Below are 17,203 nucleotides of genomic sequence, written 5' to 3'. Positions count from 1 at the left end.
CGGGGAGATGAGTTTTCTGCCTTAAATTTTATTCATTTGAGAATCTAGTTTTAATTGGTTTTGCCAGAGGATGGGAAACTACATGGCATCCTAAACTGATACAATTAGTTGCTGCTGCAATAGCAACTTCTTCCCTTATGCCAAATTTGATGTTGATCAAACCATTCTAATATTCTATCTTAGAATAAAACTAATCCGATAAAAAAGAGGTTGGTTTTTTGGGGGTTTTGTTATGTGGAACTTATGTGGAACTGCAGTGTCAATTCTCAGCTATACTTGAAGAGACAGATGCATGGACACTCATCTGTTAATCACAACTCCAGGGTTTTTATCCGTTCTAATTATTTATATTAAAAAAGAGTTACTTTAAGGTAGCGTGAATAAAGCAATCAATCATACGCCTTTTTTTGAACAGATTTAATCTCTTCTGCAATATCTGGTGGTGTAGTGCTATTTCATCTGCTACTGAAGCTGTGATGAGTACTAGTAGCTTTAGGTATCTGTCTTAGTGACAACTCCTGATGGTACAGGGCTGTATGTGTTAGCAGAGAGTGTGCCTTTTGCTTTCACCTGCCACAAAAAGAGTCCCTAAGATTTAACTCTGTACCTTTCTTTACTTCTGTCCTGGGAAGAAGGACAATTCTCCTCTATCAAGGGCCCAAACTCCATGTCAGTGTCTGCCTTTTTCATCCTTCAACACAAAGCTGGACTTCAGCATTCGGTAATCTGTGTCCATGTTTCTCCTGCCAGTTGTGGCTCCCTGGCTGAGGATTGCTCCTGTCCTGGTCCCCTCAGCCAGCAGCGGAAAGAAGCCAGCCATAGGTCCCCACTGCAGGAACCGGGGCTGCTGCCATGTCTGTGCTTGCAGCCTGGGAGGCAGCGCACGAGCCTTCGTAGTTACCGCAGCCTGACTAAGGTGTACGCCTTTTAAGTGACATGCGTGCAGTGGTTTAATAAAGTTTCTTGTATTCTCCATGAAACAGATGACATCTAAGCTTTCTGTTTCATGGAGGAGGAGGAAAGGACTAACAACTAACTCGGCTTGTCTGTTTTTGATTGGGAAATCTTTCAAGCCATCTTTATGCGTTGTAAAGTTTTAAAAAATACCTTGTTTCTTGTGAATTTCCATGAGATTAATACAATCATAGCTTCAGACTATGTTGCCTAAAACTTTGAAGCGTAGCTTTAAGTGGGGGCTTTCTGGATATGCTTTGGGGTATTTTTTCAATTACTTTTAAAGTTTAATTTCCTGAGTATGAAAAGTGGGAAGTGAATCAGTAAAATTCTTTGATTGAAAATGATTAAGATGCTGATTTTGCTATTCCTAATCAGTTGGGTTTGGTTTGTGAATTGCAGTTTTACATTGAGTTGAATTTAAGTATTAATTCATGTCCTGTTGATTTTGATAACTGACTTGAAACAGAAATTACCTTCTGGTATGGTGGAATATAGGGGTAATGTTGATATTTCTTTACAGATAGGTATTTTCCGATTTATGAATATTGTTTCTGACTAGGTTAGAGTGGTGTAGGGAAGAGAAGTTGTTTAGTTCTTTACTTGCACTTTTTCTTTTTAAGGACTTATGATTTCACCAAAGCCAGACACTGCATTGGAATTTTACTTCAACAAGAGTGACGCCCAGTCATATGCAGAATATGTTTCTACACTTAGAAAATTTCTCGAATGTAAGTTACTTATAACTGCCCGAAGTAATTCAGAAGTCTTAATGTTGAGGAAATTTAGTTTCCTTTTTTACTTGTAGTTACCAATTGCTAATGAAAACTGATGCAAGTTCAGGCTTATTCTAGACGTGTGTTATTAAAGTGTATACTTTATAGAAAAAAGTCAGCATCAATACCTATATCGGACAGGGATCCTGAGCATGAGGAATAGTGGAGTACGTAATGGAGAGTTTTGTGTCCTAGTCCAGTGTTTTGGTGACATGGCTGTTTAAATACTACAAGATGTAGAAGTTACATATCCCAAAAGAATTCAGTGTGAAATTACATAGGTGATGTAGTTGGAGGTGTTATGGTTTGAGAGAACCCATAACAATCTATTGTCGTTAGACAATTATTCTATCACCCGGTGACCCCTCCCCACCCGGAAAGGGGAATCGGGGAACACAAAGAAGCACAAGGGTTGAAATATAAATAGATTTAATAGACTAAGACTAAATAATTAACAATAATACTAAAGAACCAGTATTAATTCCGATACTGATATAAGATATACAGGAATTATACTCAGCCAACTATATCAGTGGGAAGCTGTGCACTCCCAGCAGTGGATAGCAAGTATCGGACACTGCGAGCACAATGGCTTCAGGAGGAAGGGAAGGCCTCAGGGCTCCGGCACCGGGGCAAGGAGTTGTCTGGACCTGCCGCCATCAGGGAGAGAGAGCTACGCAGCAAACTTTTCTAATTTATATTGGATGTGACGTTCATGGTATGAAATAATCCTGTTGGCCAGCCTGGGTCAAATGCCCAGGCCTTGCTCCTCCTTGTCCCTGCCCCTGGCAAGGCTCAAAAACACTAACCTTGAATCCCATAGAGCCTGGCTGGCTATAAAGTAAATATTTTCACAAATGCAGACACTAGAGTCTTCTAAAAGTGCAATTTTCCCCAGCATTAGAAGAAAAGTTAGTCCTGTGTCTCTCAACCCAGGACAGGAGGCAAAGTTGATCAAAACTTAACTGATGAGTCTTCATCTAAATGGCTTGGTAACTGAGTGAGAATCCATTAGTCTTAAGAATTAATAACTTAATCTAGAAATACGGAAATCAATTTAAAATATTAGTAAGTTTAACCTCTCAAAAGCTGTAAGTCAGAATTGAGGAGATGCTGTAAAATCTCACCCGGGTGCGTGAGTTGCTTTGTTAACTATACAAGCTGTACTTGAAGCTATCTGGATTCATAGTTTTGGTGCCTACTAAAAGCTCCTATGGGCAGGCTTTTCTTTCAGCCCTCTGGCAAGGGTTCCTCAGAGGAATGCTACAATTAATGCGTACCTGGCTCTCCTGCAGCTCAGTGTGTTCTCACATTGAGGATGAACTTTCATTACCCTTCTTCCATGTTACTTTGTCTACGCTTAGCTAGGGACGGGGTGGAAGGGAGGGAAGCAAAACCACAAAACATGTTAAATGTGAGTAGATGAGCATTTGTGACACTGTGATCTGTGTACTTGTGAAACACAAGAAAGTGAGAAACAGCGTGTTAGTATAACATCAGTTATGCTACCTGATACAAACGTAATATTAGTCATTGGAATACTTGAACTTTTCCTATGTATTTATAAAATAAACATGTGCAAAAGGAAAACTGGTTTAGTTTCCAGGTAAAAACTTGACTGGTTATATTTTAATACATTATTAGTTTAGAATACGTAATTAGTTTATATACAGAAATTAGTGAAGTTGTGATTGTACCTGGGGATGTTGGCTGACAGCCGGCTGAATATGAGCCAGCAGTGTGTCCAGGTGGCCAAGAAGGCCAACGGCATCCTGGCCTGTATCAGGAACAGCGTGGTGACCAGGAGTAAGGAAGTGATCGTCTGCCTGTACTCGGCACTGGTGAGGCTCCACCTTGAGTACTGTGTCCAGTTTTGGGCCCCTCTCTACGGAAAAGACACTGAAGTGCTGGAGCGGGTCCAGAGGAAGTCAACGAAGCTGATGAGGGCTCTGGAGAACAAGCCTTATGAGGAGCAGCTGAGGGAACTGGGGTTGGTTAGGCTGGAGAAAAGGAGGCTGAGGAGAGACTTTCTCACTCTCTAGAATTACCTGAAAGGAGGTTGTAAAGAGGTGGGGGTCAGTCTCTTCTCCCAAGTTACAGGCAATAGGACAAGAGGAAATGGCCTCCAGTTGCACCAGAGGAGGTTTAGATTGGATAGTAGGAAAAATTTTTACACTGAAAGGGTTATCAAGCATTGGAACAGGCTGCCCAGGGAAGTGGTGCAATCATCATCCCTGGAGGTATCTAAAAGATGGGAAGACCTGGTGCTTAGCGATATAGTTTAGTGCTGTTTTTTGTCAGTGTTAGGTTGATGGTTGGACTAGATGATCTGAAAGGTCCCTTCCAAACTAGCCAATTCTATGATTATTGATACGGTTTGAAAAGCAGGGCGGCATTATTTCTTTAGTAATAACCCTTTTTATACTTTCATTCAAGCACAGTGCCATTTCTTGATAGGCTTTGAAAAAATAAGTGATTGTTAAGATGGATATTAAACATAGTGCTCTGAAAATAAGTCCTGTGAGAAAGCTCCTAGACAAGTAACAACTATAAATTAGATGTTTATACAGGCTTCTGCAGTTTCTGGCTAATTGTATGCCTTATACTATTGACTTACAAGCTATTTGTGTTTCATAGCATATGATGATTCGAAGCAATCCCAAAACATAAACTGTACACCAGGAAGGATTTTTGATCAGAATGATGTTGCTGTTAAGAAGGCATGTCGATTTAACCTCTCTGAGCTTGGACAATGCTCTGGAAAGGAAGACACGACCTTTGGCTATTCTAAAGGAACTCCCTGCGTGCTTGTGAAAATGAACAGAGTAAGTGCCTACTTATTTTTTAATTCTTAGTGTAAGTGCTCCCAACTACCACTATATGAAAGATGATTGTAGAAAAGGACCGAAATACATGTTCAGTTAGCTTCTCAAGACATTTGCATTTCTGGAAATAGTGTAATTTACTGAAACGTCTAACAATTTGTGTGTTTCAGAGAGTAAAATGAAGTGAGCTTTTGAGCATTCTAATACTTACAAGTATTGGCATTGATTACTTTGATTACTTGCGTTAAAATATCTGAAAACCTTATTCTAAGGAGTGCAGTGCTCTTTGGTTTTGCTTACTTTTCTATGTAAGAGATTCTAAACCACTGTGCAGGTAAAGTGTGTTTTGCTTCATGTCTACATTCCAGAAATGTAATTAGAATATCATGCTTTCTGTAACTCCTAAATTGTATAAGGTGATGAAAACCTTACTGAGTGAATAAGTTTTTGACTTTTTAGTGATGTTATATGTTACTTGAACTGCTAACTGGTTTGGGGCATTAAAGTTACTTGCTGAATGTAAAATAAGAAAATAGTCCTTTCAGTGGCCACTATTTGAGCTTTAACTTATCAATGCTTTAAATATTAGTCCTAGTCTAAAACTGTGCTTCATATGAAAATGATACTAGATAGATTTGCTCCCTGTATGAACTCTGCCATATTAATTGGGGGGAAAATTCAAGTTCAGTCTGTAAAACTGGAAAGGGGAAGAAAGTCTAAATATTTTAACTTTCTCTCCTTTAGATAATTGGATTAAAGCCTGAAGGAGAACCACGTATACAATGTACATCTAAGGTCAGTTCTAAATGTAAGAAATAAGTGTGTAGTTAAATTTCCTTGTGATTAGGATGAAAAGTGAAGTAATATACTGTGTCAGAACATTTATTCATTTAGAACATTTATGTGTCAGAACACTCTTCCTTTCTTGTTAGACTTTGTACTTTTTTCTTTTTTTCATCTACTGTATGTCTAGTTTAGTTTTAGTGTATTTAATTTCTTCAGTGTACTTATAAAAATACTTTTTTGTTATTGTTCTTTCATCTTTAGATGTCCTTGAGCTACCTGACTTGCTTTAGAGTTGAGGAAAAAGCATACATGTAATTTGTGGTCATTTGTTTACTTATTTATTTATTTATTGTGAGTTGTATTTTGTTTTCCCATTTCATAACCTATATTTTTATTTTTTCTCCATGCTGCAAGTGCACCTTAGACAATTTTATAAATGATGGGTAAGACACAGTGTGGAAACTAATGTTACTGTGCAAGTAAAAATTGCCTTCAAATCAAGAATAAACTACTTATAATAATGGCTAATCTGTGCATATTTGTTGTGTACCAATGGATTTACACAGAATGTTTTATGGCAACAATAATGATTACTTTGACTTCTGCATATTTTTCCTAGACTGCTTGGGGAGCAGTGAAAGCCTTGGTAAGTTAGTAGCTTAAGCAAGGGATGGAGCTGTGGCTTTTAGCTTGAGGTGACTTGATAAAAATGTAGGCTGGGAAATTTCAGTAATTAACGAGGCAAATACTGTAAGAGTTCCTGCCTTCATCCTTGGTCCCTGTGGTAGGCATAAATCTTAATTCTTGATTTTTGTGGAACCTTTCATAGTTTTGATCTCCCCGTGACAGTCTGTTGCAAGTAAAGGTGCTTTCTGCTCTTATTTGAGGCTGATTTCTTTGTGTCCATGCTTAAAAAAAATACTGTTCTGTTGGAGGAATTATTTGTTTCTTTAGAATAAAGCAATTAAGTTTCTTCTACTTTTACTAGTACTCTTTCTTCTTTGACTTCTCCAGTTTATCATTTTTCATAATGTGGTATCTCAAACTAGACAGAAGTTTGCCTCTAGCTGAGGTATTGTTAGTGACAGTTTTTCCCTCTGTCATCGTATTGGAAGTAATGATGTCGCCTGAGGTTGTTTGTAATACATCAGATCTTTATTTTAATTGTTTTACTGCTTAGATCTTTCTTTTGGTTATTTCTCAGTCTGTATTTGTATATGTGATTTCTTGAAGCTCAGAGCTTTGAATTTCATGTTGCTACTTTTGCGTCCTGCTCTATAATTTTTCATGATCATTTTAATGGGATTGAGATCTTTGAAGTGTTTTGAACTACTTGTGGCTTGATGCCACCCATGAATGAACTTTCTTTTACACCTCATGAGTCCTTATTGAAAACACTGAATAGGGGCCAGGACAGTCATCTTCATTTCCACCTGAAATACCTTGTGAGGTATTGAGAACTAGTGTTCAAGTGATTTATAAAATATTGATGGTAATCCTATTTTATGACGATAGTATTTCTTCAGCTTTCTTATATGGATGCTCTATGAGATAGTGGTAAAAGCTATACTAAGCAAATCACAGATGATGCTTTACTTATCCTCTTAGCTGACTAACAAAAGAATAAGTTTCATAACAACTTCATTGATTATGGTGGATATTTTTGGTATTTTTTTACCCTTTGAGATACTTGTATTGTATCTTATGGTATGTATTTTCTTGCATCCTCTTTCTTTAAGTACGAAGTACTGCTTGTTACCATATCCAGTTAGAATTTCTCTGATCTACACAAGTGTGTTGGTTTTAGATTTTAAGGTTATTAATCTCACTAGTTCTTCAGTGACTTCCAGCAAAAATATTTGTCAGGCTCTCTTTGAATGCATCTATTTTATCTTATTCTGTTCTTGCCCTAGCTCATCATGATTTACCTGCTTAGGAAAGCCTAAGTATTGGTTACAGTTCATTCTTCTCTGTAGACAACAAAACAGCATCAACAACTTCCATTTTCTCCTTTTGTCTATGCTTCATTCTTACAAAACTTCTCCTTTCTGTTATGCCCCTTGCTTATTGAAACTTTTACTTTAAACTTAAAGGATTATGCTGTTTTTACAATAGTTTATGAGGCCTTGTTTCCAATTCCATTTTTATTTCTTTTGATGCTTGTAACCATATAGAATATGAGTGCTGTATAATGGTCTCTTCCTCTTCTGTAATGGATAAGGTGAATGCTCGCCTGGAAATAATACCATGTGGCTCTTCTGGATCTTCTTGTTGCACGGATGTGAATTGTGGTCCTCTTGTGTGCACACTGGAAATATGGAGGATATCTGAAGGGCTTTTGTGCATTTGGCAGACAAATTTATAACTGTGTTGCATCTGCCACTGTATTTGGATGTTCCCCAAATACTGGCTCATAATAGAAGTTGAAGTGTAGTGGTCATTTGTACTTCTCTACTGCTTCTCTTATTCAGGGTGTTCACCTAGTCTTCAAGTAACTGATGTGTTTTGTTGCAATGTTTTGGGTTTAGTTTTTCTTTTTTTTCCTTCTGTGCCAGCAAATGTGGATTAAAAGAATTCAGGGCGTACTGCTAAATTTAATCCGTGTCTCATGCATTTCTGAAAGTAAACCCCACAATGGGTATTATCATCATAGAATATATGAGCATATTTGTGCAGTTCATAGCACAAAAGCAATTTACTAGTAATTTCAATTTTACATCGCAAATCGCTAACATCTGAGTGACAAAGATGGATTTTGCTTGAAAGGTGATTTGAGCAGAGCGGAAATCCTACTATCATGCGTCTTCATTACATAGCAGACTTTTTTTTCACCGGTAGATTTGCTGTTTTGTTTTTTCTCTCATTCATCTGTGTTTTTAAATGTTTCTTGTTCTTTATAGTTAGAGTTTTATATAGTTTGAGAGCAATTTGGAGAAGTGTCTGCCTGGACTTAATACAATCTGACTTCAAAATGAAAAAAAAAAAAAAATTTTTTTTTTAATTAAGAGGACAAGGCTGTCAAATAAAAAATAAGGTTAATAGTTTCTGTCTGTGTATCCTGACAGTCTTTGCCACCTGAAACGTCATTTAAGTTTTTCACATTGAAATTTATGCTCTTCAGGCATTCTTTTGTGAGGCAATTCTTCTTTCTTCTCCCTGCAGTTTTCCTGTGGGATTTTTTAAAAATAGAAAGATTTGGGATAGATCTGTAATTTCAAAGTCAGCACACTTGATAGTTAGGGATGCTTCCTCCTTTGCCCTCCACATAGTGGTAACTGTCATCACTGTAATTTCTGTAGATCAGAGAAGTGAGTGTTTGCGGTGTCAGACACTAATTAGAGCTGGTTCTTTCTTCTATGCCCTGGAGGAACTGACCTGCTGCAGTCTTGAGGATCTCCACAAAGAGAAACAAGCCAAGAAAGGATTGTGTTTTCAAGAAGTTTGAAGATCTGCATTTTAGGTCTTTAGTTTGGGGCTAGAAGTGTTTAGGTCTTTAGTTTGGGGCTAGACAATTTCATGTGCGCTGGAACATCTTGCAGCAGTATTCTTTCAAGTTAAAACTACCCTTACTGAAAATTGGTAGGTTTGATGCATTATTTTAATTTGTTTTTAACTACAGAAAAGAAAAAGAGCCTGAATTCCAAAATATGTACATTTCTGCTGTTTAGTGACCATCTTGACTTTGTATTAGGTATCACTTTCTAATTTACAAGAATGAAGAATAGCTGTATGAATGACACTACGTGCCTTGCTACTGTCAACATACTCAGCATCTGAGTTACTTTGGTTTTTGTGACAGAAATCTTAGGTGCTTTACAGTTCCCACTAATGGATAGTGCTCTTTTTCCTGTGCCATTTTTTCATCTGAAATGATTACAGACCAATCTTGCCCAGGTTCTTTCCTTGGGTCTTTGTACATTATTTTAACATCTGCAAAATTACTCTTTCTAAGACATGGTCTTAATAAAGACCCAGTAAGTGAGGTGGAAGTCTGTCTGTCCAGCTAAGTGGTCTGATTTTTAGATTTGCTGACTGCCTGCAACTCTTTGTGGAAATTGTAAATGGTAGAAAAGTGATACTCAGTAATGGGCTGATTCTTGAAGCTCTTCAGCAAATGCAGCTTGTTTAGGTGTAGGGTTTTTTTTTTAATTGTGTAGGGGTGTAAATTAGGATTAATTAATTAAAGAAAACTGCAAACCCCACAGCAATTGCATGAGACAGGCAGTTGCATGTCGCAGAATCTCTCTGCTATTGCATTGATAGCCTAATGTGTATATATTTATGACTGCATGCATGCCTTGTTTTTAGCTGCTCCAGAACGCTCTACTCCTATTTATCTTTCTTATGTTATTCTGTATTCTAATTTTTTTAACCAGTATTTCAGGAAGATATTTGCAAAATTAGTATTTTCAGCTGCATGAGCTTAAAATAAAATAAAGAATAATGGTGAAAAGCAACACATTTCTACTTAGCTATTAAATTTGCTAGCTCAAGGTGCAGAATACTTAATAAACATATATTGAAGAACTGCAATAATTCTGTAAGGGAAGAATGTGGTTATATCCTCAACAACATATTGTATGTTCTTTTGAGGGGGCAAGGAGAAGGTATTCTTGAGCTGTGGTTTATTCTTTACTACTTTTTGATCTTCCTCTTTTGCTTAGTTCTGTTAATACAGTTGTCTTCTGAACTTTGTAGTGTATCTTTTTAAAATTGCAGCTCTTATATTTGGTAGTGTAGAAAAAACAATTAAAGTTACTAATGCATTTTGAACTTGTGAATTACACTGAACAAGCAGGGATGTTCTGAAGATATATTTAGCGTTTTAGGGAGGTTGTTTTAGTGGCATTTCCCTTTATCATGGTAATATGTTTAATTTATTATAGAAGGTCACATTATATGTGGGTGTTTCCTAGTGGTTTGAACTTGCGGTAGTTTGACATGCTGCCAGGATACACAGTCCTGAGGAATATTGTATATAGGGACACGCGTCTGTGCATTGCTATACCGATAGCCAGTGTCTGGGGCAGCTCAATCACATATACGCATTTTGTATATCTTACAGATTGGGTGTCTCCTTAGTCAGAAATTAGGCAGCAACTTTACAGGTAGCTGCTTCATATTACAAGATTTGGGATTACAGGGGAAAGTGTAGTGATAAGGCATGCATGTGTATATTGTTCCTCTAAGGTGGTGGTGACACACAGAAACTCTAGTAAACATCACCGTTTTAAAGCTGGGCTTCCTTTTAGGTAGCCTGTGTTCCAAGGGCAACTGAACAAAGGAATACTACACCATTGCAGGGAGGGTGCTAGAGTTCTTTGTGAAGGGTGGTATTGTTCCAAATCTGAGAGGCTTAAAAACCAGGCTTTAAACAGAAATTAATCTTTAACTTAAATACAGATGTGCTGTTGTTTCACCAAAATATACAGGCTTGCTTGTGGATACTTGGGATTTTAGCTTATAAATAGGGTTTTTTTTGGTTGCTATCAAATTATTCATTGCAGTGAATATCCTTGTTCCCCCCTCTCCTTTTCTTTGACTCATAAGTGAAACATGAAAGCAAGCTGTTTTGACTTGATTACTAATTTAGATATTGCTGTTAATAATCCTTAGTGTAGCAGACATGTGCAGCGTGTAACTGTTTGCCAAAAATAAATTTTTTGGAAGTTATTCTAAGACTTTGGAGCTCAGTTGCCTATTTTTAGGGATCTTGCACTTTATCATTGGGTTATAATTCTAATTTTGTATTCATTTCTATGCAAGCAGATGTTGACTTTTAATTTTGTTGCTATCTCCAATCACAGGAAGAAGGCGTGGTTGAGATAAATTATTTTCCTCCTGAAGGCTTGATTGACTTAATGTACTTTCCATACTATGGGAAAAGCTTGCATGTAAGTATGCCTTAATGATGGTCTTAATTTGTAAATGGTTTTTTTTCTGTTTACATTTACAATTACTAATATCAGATTGATCCTGAAGTTTGTACTTTGTGATGAGGTACAGTGCTTGATGAGATTTGAGGTATGTTTTAGCAGACAAAAGGAAATAGACTGGGCATTGACCTAATGAGGAAGAGGCTGTGTACTAGCAGTGTTAAGGGTCACTGCTTTTTGGTCACCGATATCCTTTGGAATCTTTTTGAATGCAGGGAAAGCAGTAAAAGTGAACTGTTCTTTGTATTACAGTACAGTTTCTAATAGTTAGTCCTTGGGGTTTATGTATAGGATATTAAGTTTATAATTCATTATGGTATTGTTGATTATATTTCTTTGTGGCTCTGCGGTCATCTTTTCTATTTGCTCTGTTTTATGAAGAAGTACTTCAAGGTAGCAGATTTTTAATTTTTTTTTTTTTAATTTTCTTATCTTTGTTTTTTCTTGCTTGCTGCATCTATCTTCATTATATTCTGACAGAAATTGTATTTATGTAATTGAAGAACACTTAAGTTTTAAGTAACCCCAAAGCTTACTATTTTATGGACACTGAATGTGTAGAGTTAAAACTCCTATTTCTTCTCAAACTTGAAGTTAGCTCTTTTTTTTTGATCAAGTTGTGATAACTACATACAGAAAATCCATACCTTCTATGAAATATAAAATCATATTGCCTCTTACTGACAAAGTTATTTAGTCTAATAAATGTCTTCACTGTTCACCACTGAAGATAAAAATACTTTCTCAACATAAATCTATTGGATCCATAGTATACCACAGTGGGTGATTGCAGTGTCCCCAAAGTGATTTTTGTACTAAATTATTACTTTATCAGTTATTTTTCCATTGTACTCTATACTTACTTGCAGCAGTTCACATAAGCTTTTTTTATCCTCGCATGGCTTTTACTAATGAGGAAGTAGTTTGTTTTTCTTCAACATTTGCTTTTAGGTACTTATGGGTAGTTCTGTGTTTTTCATTTTGTTGCCAGCTTTTTTGAATTGGTAAATCATCCATTTTCTTAAAAATACAAGACTAGAGAAAGACTGTCAACCTGTGCTTCCAACAGGCAGAGTCAGTACATACTCTGTCCCCTTCTTGGAATGAAAGGATAGGGAAAGAGAGCACATCTTCCCTAAGAAATGCAAAGTACAGCGTCAGTAGGCCTTGAGATGTCAGGAGGTAGTTTGTACCAAAGACGAGGTGAGGAACTTTCCCGACAAAATTCCTGTCTTGCTGCTATACTGATGGAAAAGGAAAGATTATAAGAGTAATGAAGTCGGACAAAACTCAGTGCTGTTCCTTGCTTGACTTAGGTGATTAAGAAAAAGCTTTACTTCTTTTTTTTTTTTAACTCTTCTTTTTATTTATTTATTTATTTATTCTTTGTTAGCTTTTGGTTGTCCTTTCATGTTCGCTTTGTCATGTGGGATAGGGGATATCGTTTGAGGGATTCCTGCTCATATGAGGCTCAATTCTGATAACATTAGTATATTGAGAAGAAGAGGCAGTAAGAAGAGTTGTGAGAGGTTGAGGTATTTGACTAGGTCTCAAGAGACTGGACTGATTTTTTGGCTATACGACAGAATTTTAAATTATATCAGTGTGGAACTGTTGAATTCCTTTATTCTGTAACAGAGTTAAGAGGACTTAACTAATCTTGCTGCTCTTGTGCTAAAGTAGGATCCATAAAAGTACTAATATCTACAGTTTCATGGTCCAGAATGGTTATTTGCCTTTTGCTGCTTAGCACAATGAATGCAACTCCCTGACCTTAGGGATTATTACCTTTTTTAGATGATCTGTAGTATTTAATGAGGATGCTGGTTCTCTTCTTCCCCTCCCCCCCCAAATTTTATACTGAGTAAAAGTCCATTATGGTATCATCTGTCCTCAAAACATCATAGAAATTTATGTACGTATTTGAAAAATCTTGGTGATGAAAGAACTTCTCTGAGGAAAACCAGGAATTTTATTTCTGATTTTTAAAAACCTCAGTTAGTACCTCAAATGCAGTATCACCCTTAAAACCAGAGAATTTTGTGAGTGCCTTCCCTAGCTTCATTTTCCCTACCAGTTTGAAATTTATGGAAGCACAGGAAAATTTCTGATCTAGTAAAATAACCGTCCGAGGAAAGCAGTTATTTCAATCTACTTCTTACTAGTACATTAAAGGTTTAGCATATCAGCTTCCATACCATCATTCTATGTAAATGAGACTTCAATATTCTGTAGTGCTTTCTTTAATAGAGAAGATAGCCTAAAAATAACAGAAATGTATTACGGAATCTCATAAGTTAATGAGAAGAAAAAAACCAAACAAGCAAAAAACTAACCCAAAATTTTGTTCAATTAAATTGTAGTGTCATATTTAGTCCACTGGCTTATATGAATTTTTACCAAAAAAAAAAAAAAAATTTGCTTAATCAGCAGTCAGCAGTACTGACCTAAAAAACATACTAAATTATGGAAATACTTTATGAATTTTGGATGAAATGCTGCTTTAATGTATGATAAATAAGCTCTTATTTAATTCATGGGTGCTTTAGGAAAGAATTCAAGTTGTCCTAATTGACTTGGACTTGAGAAATAATATTGGGTTGACAAAAGAAAAATTAATTCTGCATTCATTCTTAAGTTTTCATCTTTGTTATAGGGAATGGAGTCAATAATTGTAATTGTTCCACCAAATGTGATTGACCAGGATACTGTCAGAGTGTTCAAGGAAAGGTTTCTGTGTAAAACTATTAAACAGATAACTCATTTTAGAACGGACTGTTGCTAAACAAGTAAATGGGATAGTGTGGAAGGGAAGCTAGTTTACTAGTGTTTGTTGAATCATGCTTTTGACAAAAATCACTTAAATTAGCAGAATAAAAAACCCAAAAACAAACAGAAGAGACAATGGAATGGATAGGAAGGAAGAACATCATTTCAGAGGCTGTTTCAAATAGAGTTTTCTAGAAAGATTGGACCCAATGTAATAGAGAGGGGTAAAGTCATATGCCTCTTGAAGATACCATCTGTGACCTAAATTATGTTGAATGTATTAGTTAAGAAACAGTATGAAGAGTGTATACCTGACTACCTAACTGGAGGGGGGGGGGCGGGGGGGGAGGAAGGAAGTCTTACCTGGATCAGATTGGGCTTTGAAAGGTTGAGTTCTTAATTAGCTTTTTCTTAACTGTTGTGATGGATTAAATGTTAATTTAAATGCTAAGTTACTCTGGTATCTCAAATATTTTCCCCATCTTTCTGTTTACTAGGCTCACTATTTACAGCCTCTAGTGGCTGTTCAACTAGCAATTAACTCCAACAGTACCAAAGAAGAAATAGCAATTGAGTGTAAGATCCTGGGCTCACCTAATTTAAAAAATGAAGATGATCGTGACAAGTTTCTGGGACGAATTGCCTTCAAAGTGGAGATGACTGAATAGCAGGAGTAAAAAATTCTCCACAAAGTAAACATTGTGTTGTCTGTTTTGTATCAGCTGGACATGCCATTCTAGGATATGAAACCACCTTGGAGAGTGTTAAGGTGGCTTGTGGCGTTCAGGGTAGCATAATAATATGCTTCCAAATTGTATGTTTAAAATCCCTTGAAATAAATGCCTATCCTGCTTCTGCCTGCCCCATTGGAACAGTGTACAGACTATAGTTATGTCATAGGGACCTGTAAATAGCTGTTTTCAAACACATAATGGTGACCTTTGTTCTGTTCTAAAATGTGGTTTTATCCCCCAAGTGAGTGTCTCAAGCTTAATGTGCTGTGCTATGTAAATATTGTATTGATTTAACACTGGTTTAACTGTCATATCTCAATGCTGACACAGTTATAGGGATAAATAATAAATGGTACCTGATTGACATAGTGATCTTTTTGTAAGAATAAACACCTCCAACGTAAATTGTGTGTATGGGAGAGGGTGGGTGGATGGATGGCTGTGTGGAGATGCCTTAAATTGTAGACTGGGTGGTGTGGGAGAACTGAAATGGATTTTAAAAGTCGGTATGGATTTCTGAAAGTAAGCGCTCAACTAGTACTTCCTTGTGCTTGTCACTGTGCAAGTATTGTGTACATGTAATACTTGGTATAGAGTTTGGTATTCTAGCTGAGGAATTGAATCTTTCTTCGTGTTGTTAATTGCTTGCGATATGTGGAGCACAAATAAAATCTATACAATATTTTAAAACTTTTTAGTTCAGAAATATCAGTATACAACAACTTAAATTGTTTAGGGTCCTGGTAACAGTTGTACAACAGAGCTAGTTGAAAGAAATGGCCTCACTATTGTGGGAATAGGCTTTCATTTTCCAATTAGAAATTTTCCTGAAAAACCTATGTTTAAAACAAAAAGGATTGTCTTGATTAAACATTCATGTTTAATTTATATATTCTGTTTTGTTGCATCATTTTAACATGCTTTACGTCTTCATCTGCTCTTTCATCTTGGATTTTCTGTGTATTTCCTCATCACCCATTGAGAAAATTGGTGTCATCAACTGCTTTATAGAAATATCCTGTTGACTTGAAGTGGATTACTTGCAGTTTAACTTAAGTATTTTTATTAATCCAGTTGCTAAAGTGACTACAAATAGACTGATTTATTTGTGACTGCTCCTCGCTTTAAACCAAATTGACCCATCATATTGGGTTCTAACTTCTGCAGTCTTGCTGACATGGCTTTTATATTACCCTTCCCTGGGAGGTTTTTTTGTTTTTGTCTTGGGGTTTTTTTGAGCACAAGGTTCACATTCGGATGTCTTCTCAATATTAAAGGCCACAGCAAATCAGCATTTTTGTAAATATCTGCGTATTCTGCTCATTAAGCCTAAATTTGTCACTTAACATGCTTTTATGTGTTTTTTTTTAGTGGTTTTTAGTATTTAAACAAATTGAATGAGTGATTACTAAAATTCAAGATCCAGTCTTAATGCTGTGCTGTGAAAATGTTTGAGGCCAGTCTAAGCCACTTTAGTATAAAACTTTAACACCTGTGCAAGCTTATGCTGGTGCACAGTTGGAGGAAGCTGCTTTTAGTGGGACTTGAACAGTATGTTGAACCTCATAAAAATAGATTTATACTGATCTGATACCATTCAGCATGCTTTGTTGTTGTTGTCTACAAAAGAAAAATTGTTGTTCCTTACAATATGCAATGGGTATTTTTGTAATAATGGCATGCATTAATACTGAGTAAGAATGCTCTTTGAAAATATTCCATTACTCATGTTTTAAATCGTGCACTTCTAGAGCTGGAATACCTGGGTCCTTGAAGATATGACTAATTGCTTCTCTGTATATTAATATTGCCTGAAGGTATTTTAACAGTCCTGATGGAACTGAAAGTATAGATGTTGCACCTGAGAATGAAAAGGTGTAGCTTCATGTAAAAAAAACTTTCACATTTGTGTTCACTTAGGAATGGTAAGAAGTTCTGGAGAAACACTCAGTTTTCAGATGAGCTGATTTTTGCAACAATTTCTCTTTCGACTTATCTATATAGACAAAGCATGAAATGGCAACTCTTCACCAGCACTTTTCAGACAGGTAGAACTCAATAAACTCCTGTTCTCTGTAGATTTTGTAGAAGTGGTTTGTTTTGGTTTGTTTTTTTTAATTTACTCACATAAGTTGGGGGGAGGGGGAGAAAAAATTTTGAAAGGGTTCAGCTATCAAAATTAGCATGTAAAATGTATGTAGATAATGAGTCTGGTGTTAAACTATTTAATTAAGCTGAACTATTTCCTTATTTTATTTCTGTATCTTCGGAATTTGAGTAAGTAAATGATCTAGCAGTTATTTATAAACAGGTGTATTGACTATTAGGACATGATAAAATTTCTAATTTTCTTCATGTGACATTTACAGTAAAGGTTCCTTGGACTTAATTTTAATTTGTGTTTAAAGATCTAAATTTACTAA

At 36.2% G+C, this 17,203-nt stretch overlaps 1 protein-coding gene across 2 annotated transcripts in view; it reads left to right on the top strand.

The window, feature by feature from the left end:
* The window catches only part of ATP1B3 (ATPase Na+/K+ transporting subunit beta 3), a 28,551-nt gene extending 11,694 nt beyond the window's left edge, over nt 1-16,857 (top strand). The window contains exons 3-8 of one of the 2 annotated variants that reach the window (XM_074153320.1): nt 1,578-1,685; nt 4,368-4,555; nt 5,300-5,350; nt 5,961-5,987; nt 11,149-11,235; nt 14,544-16,856. In XM_074153320.1, the coding sequence (XP_074009421.1) occupies nt 1,578-1,685; nt 4,368-4,555; nt 5,300-5,350; nt 5,961-5,987; nt 11,149-11,235; nt 14,544-14,714 (632 nt within the window). In that variant the 3' untranslated portion in view covers nt 14,715-16,856. Of the gene's footprint in view, nt 1-1,577; nt 1,686-4,367; nt 4,556-5,299; nt 5,351-5,960; nt 5,988-11,148; nt 11,236-14,543 lie in introns of both variants that reach the window. The other variant, XM_074153321.1, reaches the window with a different exon arrangement.
* The last annotated feature ends 346 nt before the right edge of the window (nt 16,858-17,203 follow it).

The sequence above is a fragment of the Numenius arquata genome, chromosome 9 (genome assembly GCF_964106895.1).
Source record: "Numenius arquata chromosome 9, bNumArq3.hap1.1, whole genome shotgun sequence".
NCBI lineage: Eukaryota > Metazoa > Chordata > Aves > Charadriiformes > Scolopacidae > Numenius > Numenius arquata.
This window is presented reverse-complemented; position numbering and strand designations above follow the sequence as displayed.